At 43.1% G+C, this 18,537-nt stretch overlaps 1 protein-coding gene and 1 long non-coding RNA gene across 6 annotated transcripts in view; one reads left to right on the forward strand and one right to left on the reverse strand.

Annotated features, from left to right (window-relative positions):
* Positions 1-18,537, reverse strand: part of LOC140388345 (receptor-type tyrosine-protein phosphatase gamma-like) — a 1,184,455-nt gene that overhangs the window by 251,008 nt on the left and 914,910 nt on the right. For all 5 annotated transcript variants that reach the window (XM_072472367.1, XM_072472365.1, XM_072472362.1 and 2 more), the window contains one exon: positions 9,866-9,974. In XM_072472367.1, the coding sequence (XP_072328468.1) occupies positions 9,866-9,974 (109 nt within the window). The remainder of the gene's footprint in view (positions 1-9,865; positions 9,975-18,537) is intronic.
* On the forward strand, positions 448-9,709 carry LOC140388347 (uncharacterized). The gene is made up of 3 exons (XR_011934157.1): positions 448-510; positions 1,306-1,343; positions 8,951-9,709. It is a non-coding gene; the product is annotated as an uncharacterized lncRNA (long non-coding RNA).

Genomic DNA, 18,537 nt, shown 5'->3' on the forward strand with positions numbered 1-18,537 from the left:
CAGTATTTCACTGGTTGTAAGCCACGATGGTACTTCCTAAAAATGTGAAAATAATAAATAAGTAAGTTTTCGCTTACTACTATTTATGGAAAACCTAAAATAAGGAAGTATATTCTGATAAGGACAAGGGGGGTCCACGCGAGTAAAATCAAAGAAACAAAGTTTTATTTACAACACGATATATGCACAGCCTGGTAGATTTCTACTGGGTTCCTTTCTGGTCGGTGCCTTATTGGGTGATCTTTTATACAGAGGTTAATGGAGATGCCCCGCCCCTAGCGACAGAACTCTTACTCTGCAAGGGCCATGGGGAAGATGATCATTCCCACCCCATGGGCCCCATGCGGGCTATTACATATTTATTCATAAGCCTTGTTAATTTATTAACTGTAAGACTACAAACCATATCCCTACTCCATGAAAACACCTTCTTGTTCTTTTCAGGCCATCTTTTACTCACCTTGCTGAGTTACAGCTACAGGGGCATGTGTGATTGCTGATGAGATGCTGGTAAGATACTCAACATTAGAAGCAGCAAATCTGAACCCAGTTCAGTCCTTACCCTATGTTTATAAAAAAATGTTTGCGTATTTGCAGCACCTAATATTAAATGGAGATGCTTTTTGTGGATTCTCCAATCACTGAATGATGACATTGTAAAATGGTGCCTTTTTACATATCATTTCTGTCTTGCTCTGAACAACACTTCCATTTAATTGGAATTGCTTTTTGAACAATGTTTCTGTTTTTAAAACCAGTTTGCGAGACATCAATTTGAATCTGATTTCAATTCACTTAATTTATCCCTCATCCTCTGTCCGTGTAGCCACCCATCAGACATCCACCTAGTTCTAGAAGTGATGTCATTTATATGCCATTTACAAAGCTCAATATGTTTTCAAGCACAGCTTTATCATAGTGTAGAATACATCTGCAAGAAACAGATAACTACATTTTTGTCATTCCATAATATAACCATTCCATTACTAAAACTTGGATTTGACAAAAATAAAAACTGTCATTATGAGGAATGGGCAAGAACAGCGAGAGTGAATTGCAAGGAGAGGGGTTGCAGTAGTAGAATGATATAGGGTCAATTATACTGCAGTAAATCAAGGCAGAGGATAGATGAAGACTTCTCCATAAAATGAACATCAAGATTTTCCATTGTTTCCATGTCAACTAACAATTTCACTGGTTGTTCGCATTTTGAAAACGGTTATTCAAGTCTGTAAACTGCAACTATTTCTGGAAGATATTTGGAAATATTTATTATTTTTCAGGAAAATCATCTTTTCCCATCAGGTAACATCATTGTCACCATTGCCCAGTGAGAGGCACAGGTAAGGATTTTCCGGCCCTTCCCTCCTGCGGGATCTTCCAATTCCGCTGAAGACGACTCACCCTTGGCGGGTTCCCCATGACGGGCGATGTTAAGTAATGGGTTCAGAGATATTGCAATTAGTTGTCTCATTTATGTTAAGTATCCATTAATTGACTGATATGTAAAGGGGCTTCAGGTAGCCTCCGTCAGGTGATGTATAGTGAGTTTTGTGCAAAGGCTGTTGGAAGGAAATAAATGTGTGTTTGTGAAAAAGGAACAGAACTTTAGACTCTTCATATCACAGCAATTAAAACGTCTAACAATTGGTAGTAGAGGATGGTTGCTGCGTAAATGTGAAGGGTTGAAAGATACAACTTTCCAGATCAAACCAAGGAATGAGTGAAGAAAGTAAAAAAAAAAAAGGATATATGGCTGAACCGAGGATAAAGATGGCTGGATATGACTATCCTCCCTTATTTTCTGAAAGGGAATCGTACGACCAATGGAGAAGTGCAGTAGTTATGTGGACTAGGGTACCTGCTTTGGGAAAGAGAAAACAAGGTATGGCATTGGCTTTTCTCTATCTTATGACAGTAAAATCCGAAACAAAGTGCTTTCTGACCTGGAATTGGAAGAGTTAGACTCAGAAGAAGGTCTGGAGACTTTATTACATTATATGGATAAGATTGATAAGAAAGATGACTTGTTAAGTGCGTATGAAGCATGGTCGGATTTTGATAAGTTCTGGAAAATGGAGGAAATCTCCATGGAAGACTATATAATGGAATTTGGCAGACGATATAAAAGACTGCAGAAACACAACCTGGAATTTCCACAGTCTGTGTTGGCCTTTAAATTACTTGACTGTGCTAGAGTGAGCAACATGGATAGGCTCCTGGTTTTGACAGGAGTTCAGTTTACTGATAAGGATACTTTATTCGAACAGATGACAAAGCTTTACAAACGTTTCTGGGGAAACATTCGATTCCGATGGCTCTGATGACCCAAATAGGTCAGCCTGCAATAAGGCAGAATATGGAAGATACACTACCAACAGGATGGCGAAATCGTATGGCTACGAACAGGGCTCAAGACTATAGAAGGAGACCGAGACAAGGAAATTATGAAGACAGAAACCCAGTTAGAACCTACAATAGGACGATGAACCCCAGAAATGCACGGGGCATGATAAATTGATGTTTTCGATGTGACTCTCAATACCATTATGCTTTCAACTGTCCAACTCCTTATGATAGAGTGTTTGAAGCGACACATGACACGGAAGAGTCAGTGGAGGAAAAAGATAGTGACCAGAAAGAAGGCATTGTCCTATTGACAAGCAGTTTTACGCCGGTAATGAGGGTGTTGGTTGCAGAATCCTTCAACTGTGCTGTATTGGACATTGGCTGCACATCTACTGTGTGTAGAATTGACTGGTTAAAATATTATCTAGACTCCTTGAATGCTGAAAATCGTAACAAGGTTAAGAAATTTGAAAGTTCCACAAGTTTCAGGTTTGGGGATGATAATACTCTGAAGTCGCTGAAAAGAGTGGTGATCCCTTGCAATATTGCCGGAGTGAATCATTTCATTAGCACGGATGTTGTATCAAGTGAGATACCTTTGCTTCTGAGCAGACCGTTGATGAAGAAAGCACACATGAAACTGGATATGGAACAGGATAAGGCAACAGTTTTTGGAAAGACGGTGGACTTACAATTTACACAGTCGGAACACTATTGTATTCCATCACTGACAAATAATATTTCAAGTAGAGTGGTTCAGGATGTTTGAATGGCAGTTGAAAATGGGACTTTAGCTGATAAAAAGCTTGTGGTATTAAAACTGCATAGGCAATTTGCACGTCCGTCTCCTCGGAGGGTGAAAAATTTATTAAAGGTTGCAGGGGTAAGGGATGACGACTATACTAAACTGATAGAACAGGTTAGTTACCACTGTGAAGTTTGTAGGAAGTACAGAAGGACACCAGCACTACTGATAGTAACCCTATCTTTGGCCAGGGATTTTAACGACATTGTTTTTAAAAAATATATATTTATTAAAGTTTTTTAACACAATTTTTCTCCCTTACGAACAATAACCCCCCCCCCCCTCCTCGTAACAAAAAAAAAACGAGAAATCGCGCAGAGCAAGATATATACATGGCAAAATGATATATTTACACAGCTTTGTACACTGGCCCTCACCCGTACATGCCAGTTTCCCCAACCCTTCATGTTATCTCTTGCTCAGGCAGTCCCCCCCTCTCCCCCCACCCCTACCAGGACGTACCCTCCACCCCCCCCCCCTCCCAAGGTTGCTGCTGCTGCTGACCGACCTTCCTCTAACGCTCCGCGAGATAGTCTAGGAACGGTTGCCACCGCCTGTAGAACCCCTGCGCAGACCCTCTCAAGGCGAACTTAATCCTCTCCAACTTTATGAACTCAGCCATATCATTTATCCAGGCTGGGGGGCTTTGCCTCCTTCCACATTAGCAAGATCCTTCGCCGGGCTACTAGGGACGCAAAGGCCAGAATGCCGGCCTCTTTCGCCTCCTGAACTCCCAGTTCGTCCACTACTCCAAATATTGCTAGCCCCCAGCTTGGCTTGACCCGGACTTTCACCACCTGAGATATTGCTCCCGCCACTCCTCTCCAGAACCCCTCCAGTGCCGGGCATGACCAAAACATATGGACATGGTTCGCCGGGCTCCCTGAGCACCTTCCACATCTGTCCTCTACCCCAAAGAACCTACTCAACCTCGCCCCCGTCAAGTGGCTCTGTGGACCACCTTAAATTGTACCAGGCTGAGCCTGGCACACGAGGAGGAGGAATTAACCCTACCTAGGGCATCAGCCCACAGATCTTCCTCGATCTCCTCCCCCAGCTCCTCCTCCCATTTACCTTCAACTCTTCTACCAGCGCTTCCCCCTCTTCTTTCAACTCCTGGTGTATTTCCGACACCTTGCCCTCCCCGACCCATACACCCGATATCACCCTATCTTTAACTTCTTGTGTCGGGAGCAACGGGAATTCCCTCACCTGTCGCCTCACAAAAGCCCTCACCTGCATATATCTAAAGGCATTTCCCGGGGGTAACTCGAACTTCTCCAGTGCCCCGAGGCTCGCAAACATCCCGTCGATGAACAGGTCCCCCATTCGTCCAATCCCCGGGACAAACCGGTGGTTACCCCTGATCGGGGACCACACCGATGCTCCCATTGCACCCCGGTGCCGTCTCCACTGGCCCCAGATCCTTAGCGTTGCCACCACCACCGGGCTCGTGGTATACTTTGTCGGCGAGAGCGGTCGCGGTGCCGTCACCAACGCCCCCAGGCTCATTCCTTTACAGGACGCCATCTCCATCCTCTTCCATGCCGCCCCCTCTCCCTCCATAACTCACTTGCGGATCATCGCCACATTTGCTGCCCAGTAGTAGCTCCCCAGGTTTGGCAGCGCCAACCCTCCTCGGTCCCTACTGCATTCCAGGAACCCTCTCCTTACTCTTGGGGTCTTATTCGCCCACACAAACCCCATAATACTCCTGCCTACTCTCTTAAAAAAGGCCTTAGTGATCACGATGGGAAGGCACTGAAACACAAACAGAAACCTCGGAAGGACCACCATTTTGACCGACTGCACTCTACCCGCGTGCGAGAGCGGTAACATGTCCCATCTTTTGAAATCCTCCTCCATTTGCTCCACCAACCTCGTCAGATTCAGTTTATGTAGGGTCCCCCAACTCATGGCTATTTAACGACATTGTGGCCATGGACCTTAAGATCTGGGATAAAGCAAATAATATATTTATTTTGCATTTTGTAGGTTTAGCAACCAGATTTAGTCAATCAACGATTGTACGAAGTAAAGAAAAGAGAGTAATTCTGGATCAAATCGTGGAAAAATGGATAGGGACAGGAATGGGTCCACCGGCAAAATTCCTTACGGACAATGGGGGAGAATTTGCTAATGATGAGTTTAGGGATATGTGTGAAAACATGAATATCAGAGTTATGAATACGGCTGCAGAAAGCCCATTTAGTAGTGGTGTCTGTGAAAGAAATCATGCTGTCATCGATGACATGCTTCGGAAAATTTTGGCAGATCGACCAAATTGCAGTCTAAATTCAGCTTTAGCATGGGCAGTACATGCAAAGAATTCATTGCAGATGGTTGGGGGCTATAGTCCTTATCAATTAGTGTTTGGTAGAAATCCTAAAATTCCGTCCATTTTGGATGACCAGCCTCCAGCTTGGGAGGGGACTACAATTAGCTCTGGTTTTGCTGAACATTTAAGTGCATTACATCGCAGTAGAAAAGCTGTTTTGGAAGCAGAAGTCTCTGAAAGAATTCGCAGAGCTTTAAGACATAACACACGGCCATCACATGCCGTTTTTCATCAAGGAGGCATGGTATACTATAAGAGAGACCATTCTAATGAATGGAAAGGCCAAGGAAGATCATAGGCATAGATGGCAAAACAATTATTTTGCAACATGGTAATCAAACTGTTAGGGTACATTCATCAAGGATAATGGGTACAGATTACAAATTTTCAAACTTCGACAGAGAAGACAGACATGACGAGGAACCAGAGTCATCAAGTACGCATGTGTTACAGAACTATGAGAACCAATTAACTGATATAGACAGGGTTTCTGTGGAGGAACACAACACTTCTGATGAATTAGAACAGGCCATTTTTCCGAAAGGGCAATTGCCACAAGTTGGTGCAAAAGTTACATACTTGCCTGAAGGGTCTAGTCAATGAAAGGATGCAACTGTTATTAGTAGAGCAGGGAAGGCCACTGGAAAGTATAAACATTGGTTGAATGTACAGCATTCAGGGGAAGGAGTCAAGACAATGGATTGGGAAAACGAAGTTCAAAAATGGAGGGCACAGAAACGCAGTGCCAGTTCAGATAGTACATCGGATAGTGAACAGGTCTGCAGGAAAAGGTCGAGAACTATTGAAAGGACATCCCACAGCAGAAGGGAAAGATCAAGCAGTAGCAGTACAGAATGAGATACCAGGCGGGAGAGGGGACGTAGTTTATCAAGGTCTCGGAACATGAGCAAGACTACGAATACTAATAGGAGTAGAAGCCCACATGCACGTGAGATTTTGGTGGCTTCAAATAAATTAGATGAAAAAGTTATCAAAGAAGCTGAACAGCAAGAATTGCACAGTTGGAGTGAATTTGGAATATACACGGAAGTACCGGATAGGGGACAAAGACCTCTATCCCACAGATGGATTTGCACGGAAAAGGTTCTTCCGGGTGGCACTTGTAAGGCAAAAGTCAGGCTTGTGGCAAGGGGATTTGAAGAAAACTTAGAAGATCAGGATTTAAGGGTAGATTCACCTACAGCAGGAAAGGTTATTTTAAAGATCTTCTTGGCTCTATTAGCCACAAAGGTATGGGAATGCAAATCTATAGATATAAAAGCTGCCTTTTTGCAGGGGCATCAGCTCCAGAGAGACATTTTTCTTTGTCCTCCTAAAGAAGCAGCTAACACAGAAGGGGTACTCTGGAAGTTGAACAAATGTGTATATGGATTAAATGATGCATCTAGAGTCTGGTATTTTTCGGTAAGATCAGTTTTGTTAAAGTTAGGCTGTTGCCAGTTGAAAGCAGATCCTGCAATGTTTTACTGGCACTATAAAGGAAATCTTTCTGGCATTTTTATGATGCATGTCGATGATTTTTTGTGGGGTGGGACTCGTGATTTTGAAGCTATTGTAACCTCTGGTTTGAGGAAAGAATTCAGGGTTGGAAGTCAGACGTCCGGTGCATTTAAATATATTGGACTGGAAATTGGACAGACTAAGTTAGGGGCAACTTTACATCAGCAATCTTATTTGAAAGCATCAGCCTAATAGCAATTAGTTGTGGCCGAGTTTCACAAAAAGACGCAATGGTTTCAAAGATAGAAAAAGAGCAACTGCGAAGTTTAATTGGGAAACTGAACTGGTTAGGGAGACAGACTAGACCGGACGTGAGTTTTGATGTCTTGGAGTTGAGTACAAAAATGAATGAAGACATAATAAGAGCAAATAAAGCGTTGGCCAAACTAAAAATGCAGGTGTGTGTTTTGAAGTTCCCGGTTTTAGGTGACCTTAAGCACTAGAAACTCATAGTTTATAGTGATGCGTCCTACGCAAATTTATGTGATGCGGTTTCAAGCGCAGGAGGTTTTATAATTTTCCTTTTGGGGAACAATGGTAAATGTTGCCCCCTTGTGTGGGAAACAAAGAAAATAAGGAGACTGTTAAAAAGCACTTTGGCTGCTGAGACGTTAAGCCTTGTAGAGCGGTGGATATGGCCTTTTATATAAGTCAGATATTGACAGAAATTAGGGGATTTGGGTAATATACCTATTGACTGTCACATTGACAATAAATCCCTGTGGGAAAATGTGCACTCTACAAAAAGTGTCAATGAAAAGAGGTTACGGATAGACATCGCAAGTTTGAAGCAGATGGTGGACAGAGGGGAAATAACAAAAATTAAATGGGTCGGCAGTAGCTATCAACCATCAGACTGTTTTACCAAAAGGGGGGTGAGTTCACACAAACTTTTGGATATTGTTAATGAAGGGCGCTTGTTTCTGTGACTTTTTTTTTCTTTCTCGTCCAAACAAAAAAAAATGGGGGGAATCACATGTGTTTTTGAGTTTCTTAAAATTTTGTTTTCACCTAATTATTTTTTTTCTCCAAGGAAGGGGAGACTGTTAAGTAATGGGTTAAGAGACATTGCAATTAGTTGTCTCATTTATGTTAAGTATCCATTAATTGACACTGATATGTAAAGGGGCTTCAGGCGGCCTCTGTCAGGTGATGGATGGTTAGAGTGCAAAGGCTGTTGGAATGAAATAAATGCGTGTTTGTGAAAAACGAACAGAACTTTAGACTCTTCATATCACAGCAACTAAAACGTCTTAACAGGCGAGCCACACAAAACGCAGCAGAAAACGCGGATCTGGAAGATCCTTCAGAAGGCCAATGGTGAGCCGCTTCTGCTGCAGGAAAACACGCCGGGGAGGGGTGGGGGGTGAAATCCCACCCACTGTCTTTTGCAAGATTCCCAACAACAACATATGGAATAGCCAGAAAGACATAAATACTAACAGCTCTAAAATGGGTTAAATACACTGCCAAATAGTGTGCATTATAAATATACTTGGAGTTCAGGATACTTTGTAAATCACCTGAGATTTGCTCTTGGTTTATACCAATAGTCAAACAACACATTGAACCACTACAGTCATTCGCATTTGTTATATGCTCCAACATGTGCAATCGGAAATATAAAAATAACAATTTGCAAAGATTTGTCCAAACAAGTCAACACAATTTTGGTAAAACTCACTGTACTATAAACCAGCATTCCATTCTTTTCCATGCCCCATGAAATTTAAGTATTTGTAAACTCACAAATTGATCAGATTTGTGCAATCCTGGGATATAAACCTTAAAATAGGGGTACCAAAGATCAGTAGGGGAAATTGAGAGGCAGAAGCAGATGGACCTGATGTGTATTTTTTGTAATTTCTGTTTTATCTCAGTTTCCCAATATTCCTCATTATTTCAGTACTGCATTCTCTCTCTGTCTCTCTCTTCAGGTACCATACCCTAAGAGGGCATTAGTGACCGAGATTTCCATGTGTTTACCCACGGTGATGCTTGGCAAAGTACTGCTATGCTATGCCATTGCTTTCTGCAGGTTGTGGCTGATCAGGGGACGCTCTCACCCTTACCACCTGGGATAGGAATATTGGAAGGATTTATAGGTTGATAATCAATCTGCTTGGCCAAATTATGAACACACCTTCCATGGCTATCAAGTTCTGGAGTGGAACTCGAACCCAGAGCTTCTGGCTCAGAAATGCCACAAGACCTTCAGTTCTGTATTACCAATGGCCTTACTTCCTCCAATAGCACTGTTCGGATATTGTCTCCTCACGTTTATGAATTGTCAGATTTTTGTAGTAAATTGCAGATTGGCCTTCTGTTTTAATTTGAATTTAGAAATCTCTCAAATTGTAATTATTTTTACCCGTGTTATTAGCGGGAGTGATTAATTGCTTATTATTGCCTATTTTGCTTTAAAGAACAGCTGTTGAATCTCTCAAATACATGGGCTATTAGCCCATGAAATTTTAAGAATGCATGTACACTTACAAACTGATCAGATTTGTTTAAGCATGTCGGCACACAGGTAATAAACCTTAAGATAGGGGTATCAAAGATCAATGGTGGAAATTGAAAGGCAGAAGCAGTGTAAATAACCTGTATGTAAACCCGATGCCGGTGTCCATGTATTTACATTGTGTAACTTGTGTTGCCCTATTATGTATTTTCTTTTCATGTACTAAATGATCTGTTTGAGCTGCTCGCAGAAAAATACTTTTCACTGTACCTCCGTACACGTGACAATAAACAAATCCAATCCAACTTACATCTTAGGGTTTTTTGGCCAGAAATGTTTTGAAACATGAACATTTCAAAGTTTGATTATTTTTCTCATGTTGACTTACCTTGGAACAGCATTGTCTGGCTAAAATCACTTCGCAGATCATTCTGACACACAGCTTGAACACGAAACAGGTAGAGTTTATCCAGGGAGACATGATTGATAATCGCTTCCTATGTTCGGGATACAAGAGACAAATTACTTGTTGCATATTCGATTAATAAATTGTAAGAGCAATTCGAATGAAACAGCCTTAAAAATACTACATCATCCAGGCAATAGCCTGTAACTTTCTGATTATTTTAAATGGCAGTCTATGATCACCTGCAAACTCTAACTCCAACAGCTGGAGTTCAAACAAAACAAACCTTTTCAATACTAACCAAAATAGTTGAAAGCATCCACAAATACCAATTTAATCAAAAAAAGAGAGAATTTTCTTGCCCAGTGGGACTGAAGTATTCCAAATTCAAAAAGTTAGAAATATACTTAAAGACCCAATATAAATACGGTTTGGTGCAAAGTTATTATCCTTCAGACACTAGGATTATACTTAGATTTATGAACAGATAAATCAATGTCTTCTGTGTATTAGTCCAATTAAACGGCAATAAAATAAATAAATGCAACAAGATGAATTAGTGTAATTTCTTCCACAGTTAATAAAGTCCAATTTTTAGCCAAACATTTAGGTTTTTTGTATCATTCCATTGGTAGAAGTTCTGACTCAAATGTCGGAATTAAATCATAATTGTTGCATGCAGCTGTTTCTATTTAAAGGCAGGTTATGGCTCGATAGCAAATTTAGATTATGCAAGAACACCCGCTTTTATTCAACATGCTGAACCTGGATATCCCATACTGGAAAATATTTTTTTCTTATTCTTAGTATCCCCCAATTTCACTGCGATGTACAAATGAGATCATGTCACCTTATTTTTTTCTTATAAATTTAGAGTACCCAATTCATTTAGCGTGTTCAATCCACCTACCGTGCACATTTTTGTGTTGTGGGGGCGAAACCCACGCAAACACGGGGAGAATGTGCAAACTCCACACGGACAGTGACCCAGAGCTAGGATCGAACCGAGGACCATGGCGCCGTGAGACTGCAGTGCTAACCACTGAGCCACCGTGCTGCCCCTATCATTTCATCTTCTCGACACACCAGCTGATGGTAAGTCCCGCTGGAGGCCGTCGCCGTGCGCATGCGCAGCCTCTGACCCGGAAGTGCATGGGGCCGTATCGGCAGCTAGAGCTGCGAGCTCCACCACAGCTGCCTGCTAGCACCTGCAATGCTGTGAATCTGTAGCCAGTTTTTCAGGCATAAAAGATTCACAGTTTTCACAATGGCATGGGGACATAGTCCCTGAAACGGAGAATCCAGCCCCATGTTCCATTTGCATGCTGCAGAGAAACTGGGACATTGAGAATAAGAAAATATTTTTTACAGTATGGGGTCACCTTCAAAACAACATGGACTTTGCCTCGGAATTGACTAAAAGCCATTCAGGTTCAACATTTTGAATAAAACCAGATGCTCTTTCATACTTTTAATTTAATAGCGAGCCATAACCTGCCCTTAAACAGAGACAGCTGCATGCATCAAACATGGCTTCATCAGCACTTTGAGTCAGAATTTCTACCAATGGAATCTGTATGTTTTGGCTAAACATTGGACAAATCCACATAACAGAAACTCCTCATCCCTGTAACCATTCTTGTGAAAATTATGTACCCCCTCTAATGCCTCCATATCTTTCTTAAAATGTGGTGCCCGGAATTGGACACAATACTCCTGTTGAGACCGAGCTTGTTTTATATAGGTTTTTAATAATTTCCTTGCTTTAGGACCCCCATGCCCTTACTTAAAACCCAGGATTCTGTATGGTTTTATTAACTAATTGCTCAATCTGTCCTGCCACTTTCAATGCCACTTTCAATGACTTGTACTCCTATACCCATTGGTCCTCCTACTCTTGCACCCCCTTTAGAATTGTGTCCTTTACCATATATTGCCTCTACTTGTTCTTGCAACCAAATAAATCACTTCACACTTCTCTGTATTAAATTTCATCTGGTACATGTCCACCCATTCTACCCATCTGTCTGAAGCCCTCTTGAGATTTCTCACTATCTTCTTCAGTTTGCAATACTTTCAAATGTCATCCACAATTTTTGAATTGTGCCCTGCACACCTACATGCAGATCAGTAACATAGATCAAGAAAATTAGGTGGCCAACACCAACTCTTGGGGAATCCCACGATATATTTCCCTCCAGTCTGAAAAACAACTGTTCACCACTCGTCTCTGTTTCCTGTCACTCAGCCAATTTCAAACGCATGCTGTTGCTGTCCCTTTCCTTCCATGGGCTCGGACATTGCTGGCAAGTTTTTTATGTGGAACTTTATCAAATTCCTTTGGCAGCCCCAATTCCATTTTAGGCGGGATTCTCTGGCCTCTGCAGTAGGAGCCGGCACGCCATTCGCTGGCGGCAGGATTGTTCCCACCCGCCGCTGTCGATGGAAATTCTCCCCACAGCCAGGAAACCCCCGGGCAGGGGTGCATTGCTGGTGGAACCAGAAAATCCCGCTGCCAGCGAACGGCCCACATCTCAACTGTATTACCATCATCGACCATCTCTATTACCTCACCAAAAAGCTCGAGCAAGTTAGTTAAACACAACTTCCCCTTAACAAACACATGCTGTTTTTCCTTAGTTAACCCACATTTGTCAAGTGATTGTCCCAAACTTGTGTTTCTTCACGTGTTTCTTTCTACCACTGAACATAGAACAGTACATCACAGAACAGGCCCTTCGGCCTTCGATGTTCTGCCGAGCTTTGTCTGAAACCAAGATCAAGCTATCCCATTCCCTGTCATTCTGGTGTGCTCCATGTGCCTATCCACTGAGGTTGATCTAACCATAGTTGCTGGATTTTGAACGAGGCTGTAACATTTTGCAATTGTTCAGTCCTTTGGCAGCACTCACACATTGTACGAGGATTGAAAGATTATTTCAGTGCCTCTGCATTTTCAACTCTCACTTTCTTCAAGATCCTTGGATGCCTAAAATGCCCACAACACCCCAGAAGAGAAAACCTTTCTTTCATTTTTCTTTGTTAAATTGCTTGCTTGTGTTATAACAACATCTTATTTGGTCCACAAAGGTCTGAAGGTTTTACTCTGAGTAAAATGAAATATACTAGAATACAATAATTAAGATAATGTTGGCGATTCTCTGGGTGCGTGCACATGGTCCAAATCCCGCTATGTCACGTGAACGCTAGAAGCCCGAAATGGGATTTGCACCAGCACCAGGCGTTAAACAATTTGTGATGCTCGCCGCCCGCTCAGCTAGTCCAGAAAGAGCAAGAACCTGATCAGAGCTCATTTGCATTCATTTTAATCTCTCTCTCGGGATGTTCCTGCTCCCCTCAGCAGGAAGTCACGTGGGTGCGAATCACTATTGGCCATAAAAGTGGGGTCCAAGCACCATGGGCTCCGAGTGGGAGCAAGGAGGTGAGTACCCTCTCCACCCACCTCCAGGGAAGCACAAGGGCACAGCAGCCACGGGGGAGTCCTTTAAGTGGGATGGGAGGCTCGGACTGGGCTGGAGGGACCCAGATTGGGGGTCAACACTGGGATGGGGTTGCTTTGGGTCTGTGAAGCTTTGATGCCTACTTTCTTTTATGTTTAACACCCCTTAACAGGCAAAGCACAGCTGCAGCCTGTCTGTCCTAAAATCCTCTGAAAGGACAAAGCCATTCTGTTACAACCAAGAAAGCACAAGAGCGCCTATACATCCTTGGGAAACTAACGAAATACAGCATGTCCACATTGATAATCTGGAAGAAGGACCTGAAGGCACTGTTGCTAAGTTTGCAGATGATACAAAGGTCTGTAGAGGGACAGGTAGTATTGAGGAAGCAAGGGGCTGCAGAAGGATTTGGACAAGCTAGGAGAATGGGCAATGAAGTGGCAAATGAAATACAGTGTGGAAAAGTGTGAGGTTATGCACTTTGGAAGGAGGAATTTAGGCATAGACTATTTTCTAAATGGGGAAATGCTTAGGAAATCAGAAGCACAAAGGGACTTGGGAGTCCTTGTTCAGGATTCTCTTCAGGTTAATGTGCAGGTTCAGTCGGCAGTTAAGAAGGCAAATGCAATGTTAGCATTCATGTCAAGAGGGCTAGAATACAAGACCAGGGATGTACTTGTGAGGTTGTATAAGGCTCTGGCCAGACCCCATTTGGAGCTTTGGACCATATATCTAAGGAAGGATGTGCTGGCCTTGGAAAGGATGCAGAGGAGGTTCACAAGAATGATCTCTGGAATGAAGAACTTGTCGTATGAGGAACGGTTGAAGTCTCTGGATCTGTACTCGTTGGAGTTTAGAAGGATGAGGGGGGGGGATCTTATTGAAACTTACAGGATACTGTGAGGCCTGGATAGCAGGACGTGGAGAGGATGTTTCCACTTGTAGGAAAAACTAGAACCAGAGGACACCATCTCAGACTAAAACAGAGATGAGGAGGAATTTCTTCAGCCAGAGGGTGGTGAATCTGTGGAACTCTTTGCTGCAGAAGGCTGTGGAGGCCAAATCACTGGGTGTCTTTAAGACAGAGATAGATAGGTTCTTGATTAATAAGGGGATGAGGGGTTATGGGGAGAAGGCAGGAGAATGGGGATGAGAAAATATCAGCCATGATTGAATGGTGGAGCAGACTCGATGGGCCGAGTGACCTAATTCTGCTCCGATGTCTTATGGTTTTATGGACTTTTAGCAATTGTTATAGATGCATCACAGAAAGCAACCAATCTGCCCCCATCACAGCGTAGTATGGCAACTGCTCAGCCCAAGGCCGAAAGACACTAGCAAAGGACATGAACACAGCCCAGTCCATCACACAATCCCGCCTCCCATCCCTTGACTCTGTTTACACCTCCCGCTGCTTTGGGAAAGCTGGCAACATAATCAAAGACCCCATCCACCCGGGTTATTCTCTCTTCCAACCTCTTGCATTGGACAGAAGATACAAAAGTCTGAGAACATTCACCAACAGATTCAAAAACAGCTTTTTACCCGCTGTTACCAGACTCCTGAATGGCCCTCTTATAGACTGAACTGATCTCTCTATGCATCTTTACAGTTATGGCACAATATTCCGTATGCTTCACCTAATGTCTATGTATTTACACTGTGTATTTATCGTATGTCCTATGCTTTTCATGTATCGAGATCTGCCTGGACTGCAGAACAATACCTTTCACTGTACCTCGGTACACGTGACAATACGTGATGGACGGCATCACAGCTCCAGGGTCCCAGGTTCGATTCCCGGCTTGGGTCACTGTTTGTGCGGAGTCCGCACGTTCTCCCCGTGTCTGCGTGGGTTTCCTCCAGGTGCTCTGGTTTCCTCCCACAGTCCCAAAAGACGTCCTGATAGGTAATTTGGACATTCTGAATTCTCCCTCTGTGTACCAGAACAGGCGCCGGAATGTGGCGACTAGGGGATTTTCACAGTAACTTCATTGCAGTGTTAATGTAAGCCTACTTGTGACAATAATGAAGATTATAAAAATCTAAATCTCATCTAAACCTCGTTTCTTGGAGAAGCATTTCACTCCCCTTGGTGTTTCAATGGATTCCACGGTTTCACTATTGCAGTATGCCTACTTTTGTCCCTTTGTACTTGCTTGTTTGTATTCCATTTCACACCCCATTGACTTTTAAAAGCCTCTTGATTGACAGCTAAAGGCACTATCAAAGGAGGGAATAACTTTGTTTTTATAGCACTTCATGTTCTATTAACTTTGAAGTGCTTCCTCTTTTGAACAAGTGTTCTGACTGACCACATTTGTTCTGCAGTGTTTTTTTTCTACTCTGAATTGCTTCCTAGAAAGCGCAGTTGTGCAGGGTATTTGATGATCAGCATGATCATAATGAATGGCAGAGCAGGCTTGAAGGGCCGACTGGCTTCCTCCTGCTTCTGTTTTCTATGTATGTTTCTATGGATGCACATTAAACGTGGAGGTGGCCTGCTGCCTTACTCTTCCTGTGGCACCTGATTATCTTGGTGGGCATCCTTTGGAGGGCCAGGACCTGGAGGCCCCGGCTGACTTAGGGGTGCCACTGGCATTGCCGTGCCACCCTATTCTGCCCTCTCTTGGGATTTGTGGGAGGGGGGGCAGCAACTCCTGATGGCCCAGCCTCAGCTGATGGAGATCCTGCGACACAAGGGATATAGGTTCAGTGAATGTGTAGGGCAAGGGTTTACGAAATAAACAACTCACTTGAGACAGGTCACCTGGATGAAGGTGCAGTGGATTCTCACTTCTCTGGTGCAGGTCAACCTCGCTGTCGGTCACTGCTCTCTCCCTGTTCTCCCTGCGACCTCCAGCACTCTTTCCTCATAGAAGGTGAGGACTCGCAATTCAGGCATCCGCCAGCGGGTCTTTTCCCTCTTCTTTTTTGTGTGCGCCGTCTTCTCCTGCGGGGGGCATTGTGAACTGGATGCCTGACAGGTCAGAGGGTCTATAGCAGGTGGCATGTGTGGGTACCATGCCTAGGCAGAAAGGGGTTGTGATGAGGAGTGCCATGGGGGGTTCGGCGGAAGATCCTGGGATGTCGAGTGTTGGAAGGTTGTAAAGTGAATGAAAGTGGATTAAGGGTGAGATTCCAGGGGTGCCAGATGGGACTGATGCCAGGAGGAGATAGGTGGGAACTCACCCTTGCTGCTTGTACGAGATCATTCACTTTCTTCTGACATTGGACGGCGAGCCTTCTTGTCAGACTGCTGGCACTGACTGCAGCTGCCACAGCATCCTCAGCGGATTGAGTCATCTTACTTAGGGGTCTCCTACCCACATGTGGGTACAGGGTGCCCCACCTCTCATCTACTGCATCCAGTAGCCTGTTCAGGTCTCCCTCCAGAAAGCGAGCAAGCCTCCTGGCCTGACTGCGTGAGTTAGTGCAGAGTGCACTCCCCCTTGTCAGCAGTGAACAGCTGAGTCTGGTGAATCAGATGTCTGGGGACTCTGGCTCGGTGCGATTCATGTGAGGGATAATTTATTGTACTAAGCATTGGAGCATTGCAATCCAGACTGCACCCATCTACCCGGCGGGAATCGCACTGCATTTCTCGCTGGCATTTCACACTTTGAAATTTTTTGGGAGAATTGGACCCAATGTTTTAGATATGGGCCCATAATAGAACATTGAGGATTAACAGTTACTCTATGCAAATCAAATTTCTCGCAGGGTAAATAATCAAAAGTTGTTCTGCCACCATCTTCTCATGTGATTATTTTTCCAGCTCTCAATTTAATTTAGATAAGTATCTGCTCAAGAATTGCCAGTTCTGACATTGGGGAATAGCAATGCCTCACGGTCTTGACTACATTTTGATTGATTCCTGCAAGATTTCTTAAAATGCATCATCTATTAATGCAACTCAGATAACAATTTTTTTTTGAAGAAATTGAAAACAGAAATGGAAATGAACGAAAGATACCTTCAACTATAATGAATAGATGAAATCTGATTCCGTTACACAGAATGACAGCCCACTGGATAGGGCTCGAGGAAAAGGACAATGAGGTTTTGTATTCCTGAATTTAAAAAAACAATATGGACTATCTACAAATTAAAATGAATTTAGGAATTCAACTAAAATGCTACTAACACGAATAAATTATCATGTGCAAACACAATATATGAATCTGCAGGAAGGACCGAGACTGTTTCTTGTAGAATTTATTATTTTTAGTGCAGAAAATGTTGCTTCCTGATGTTAAAATACTCCAGTATAGTTTTGCCACATTAAAATGTAACAGATTATACAATTCACGAGTATCTGTACAATTTTCTGCAAGTATCATAACTTGTGGTATCTAGCGGCAAGCAGCTTTATCACTGTAAGCTTAAACTGCTCTCAATTCTCCCAGACTTGCTTATTTGATGTAATCTTTATTCTCAACCGCTCTATATCTGAAAGATCCTTTGATTATGGCATCCATCAATCTCTCGAGCATAACGTTTTCCATTGACAGCAATGGGAATTTTGAGTCTTAGGCAATCATGGCCTCCCCTTCTCTATTTCTTTCATTAAGATACCATCTTTGATGCCTTATGGTCAGTGAAAACAACTTGATCATCGTTTTGTTTTTCCTGTTGAAGTTCTCTGAAACTTCAGAAAGAGTTAAAGATTTTAAAAAGTGAAGATCATATAGGCTTTAAGCAATTCCAACTTCACTGATTTCAGAGAAATTATTACACGCTTTTGTTCTCATTTCATTTGCCTTTTTTTCAACACTGAAGTAGCCCTTACCTGCGTGCAAAAAGACCTGGACGACATTCAAGCTTGGGCCAAGAAGTTGGCAACTATTATTCATGTCGCCCATCTCCAACAGGAGATAATTTAACCATCTCCCCTTGACAGTCAACAGCATTCCCATCACTGAATCGCCCACCATCAGCATCTTGGGGGTTACCACTGATCAGACACTGAACTGGACCAGTCATATAAATATTGTGGCCTCAAGAACAGGCCAGAACGGACTACTGCAACGAAATGTACTGACAACTCAACAACCAGGAACACTACAGACAGTTACCCGCAGATCCGACCAAGGAACACACCCGCCAACTCAACAGACTGATCAGAGCACCCTAGGTGCTCTCATCCCACGTACTCCCCGCATTGGAGATCTCTACTGCCTCCCGAAAATA

This window comes from Scyliorhinus torazame, chromosome 13 (genome assembly GCF_047496885.1).
Source record: "Scyliorhinus torazame isolate Kashiwa2021f chromosome 13, sScyTor2.1, whole genome shotgun sequence".
Taxonomy (NCBI): domain Eukaryota; kingdom Metazoa; phylum Chordata; class Chondrichthyes; order Carcharhiniformes; family Scyliorhinidae; genus Scyliorhinus; species Scyliorhinus torazame.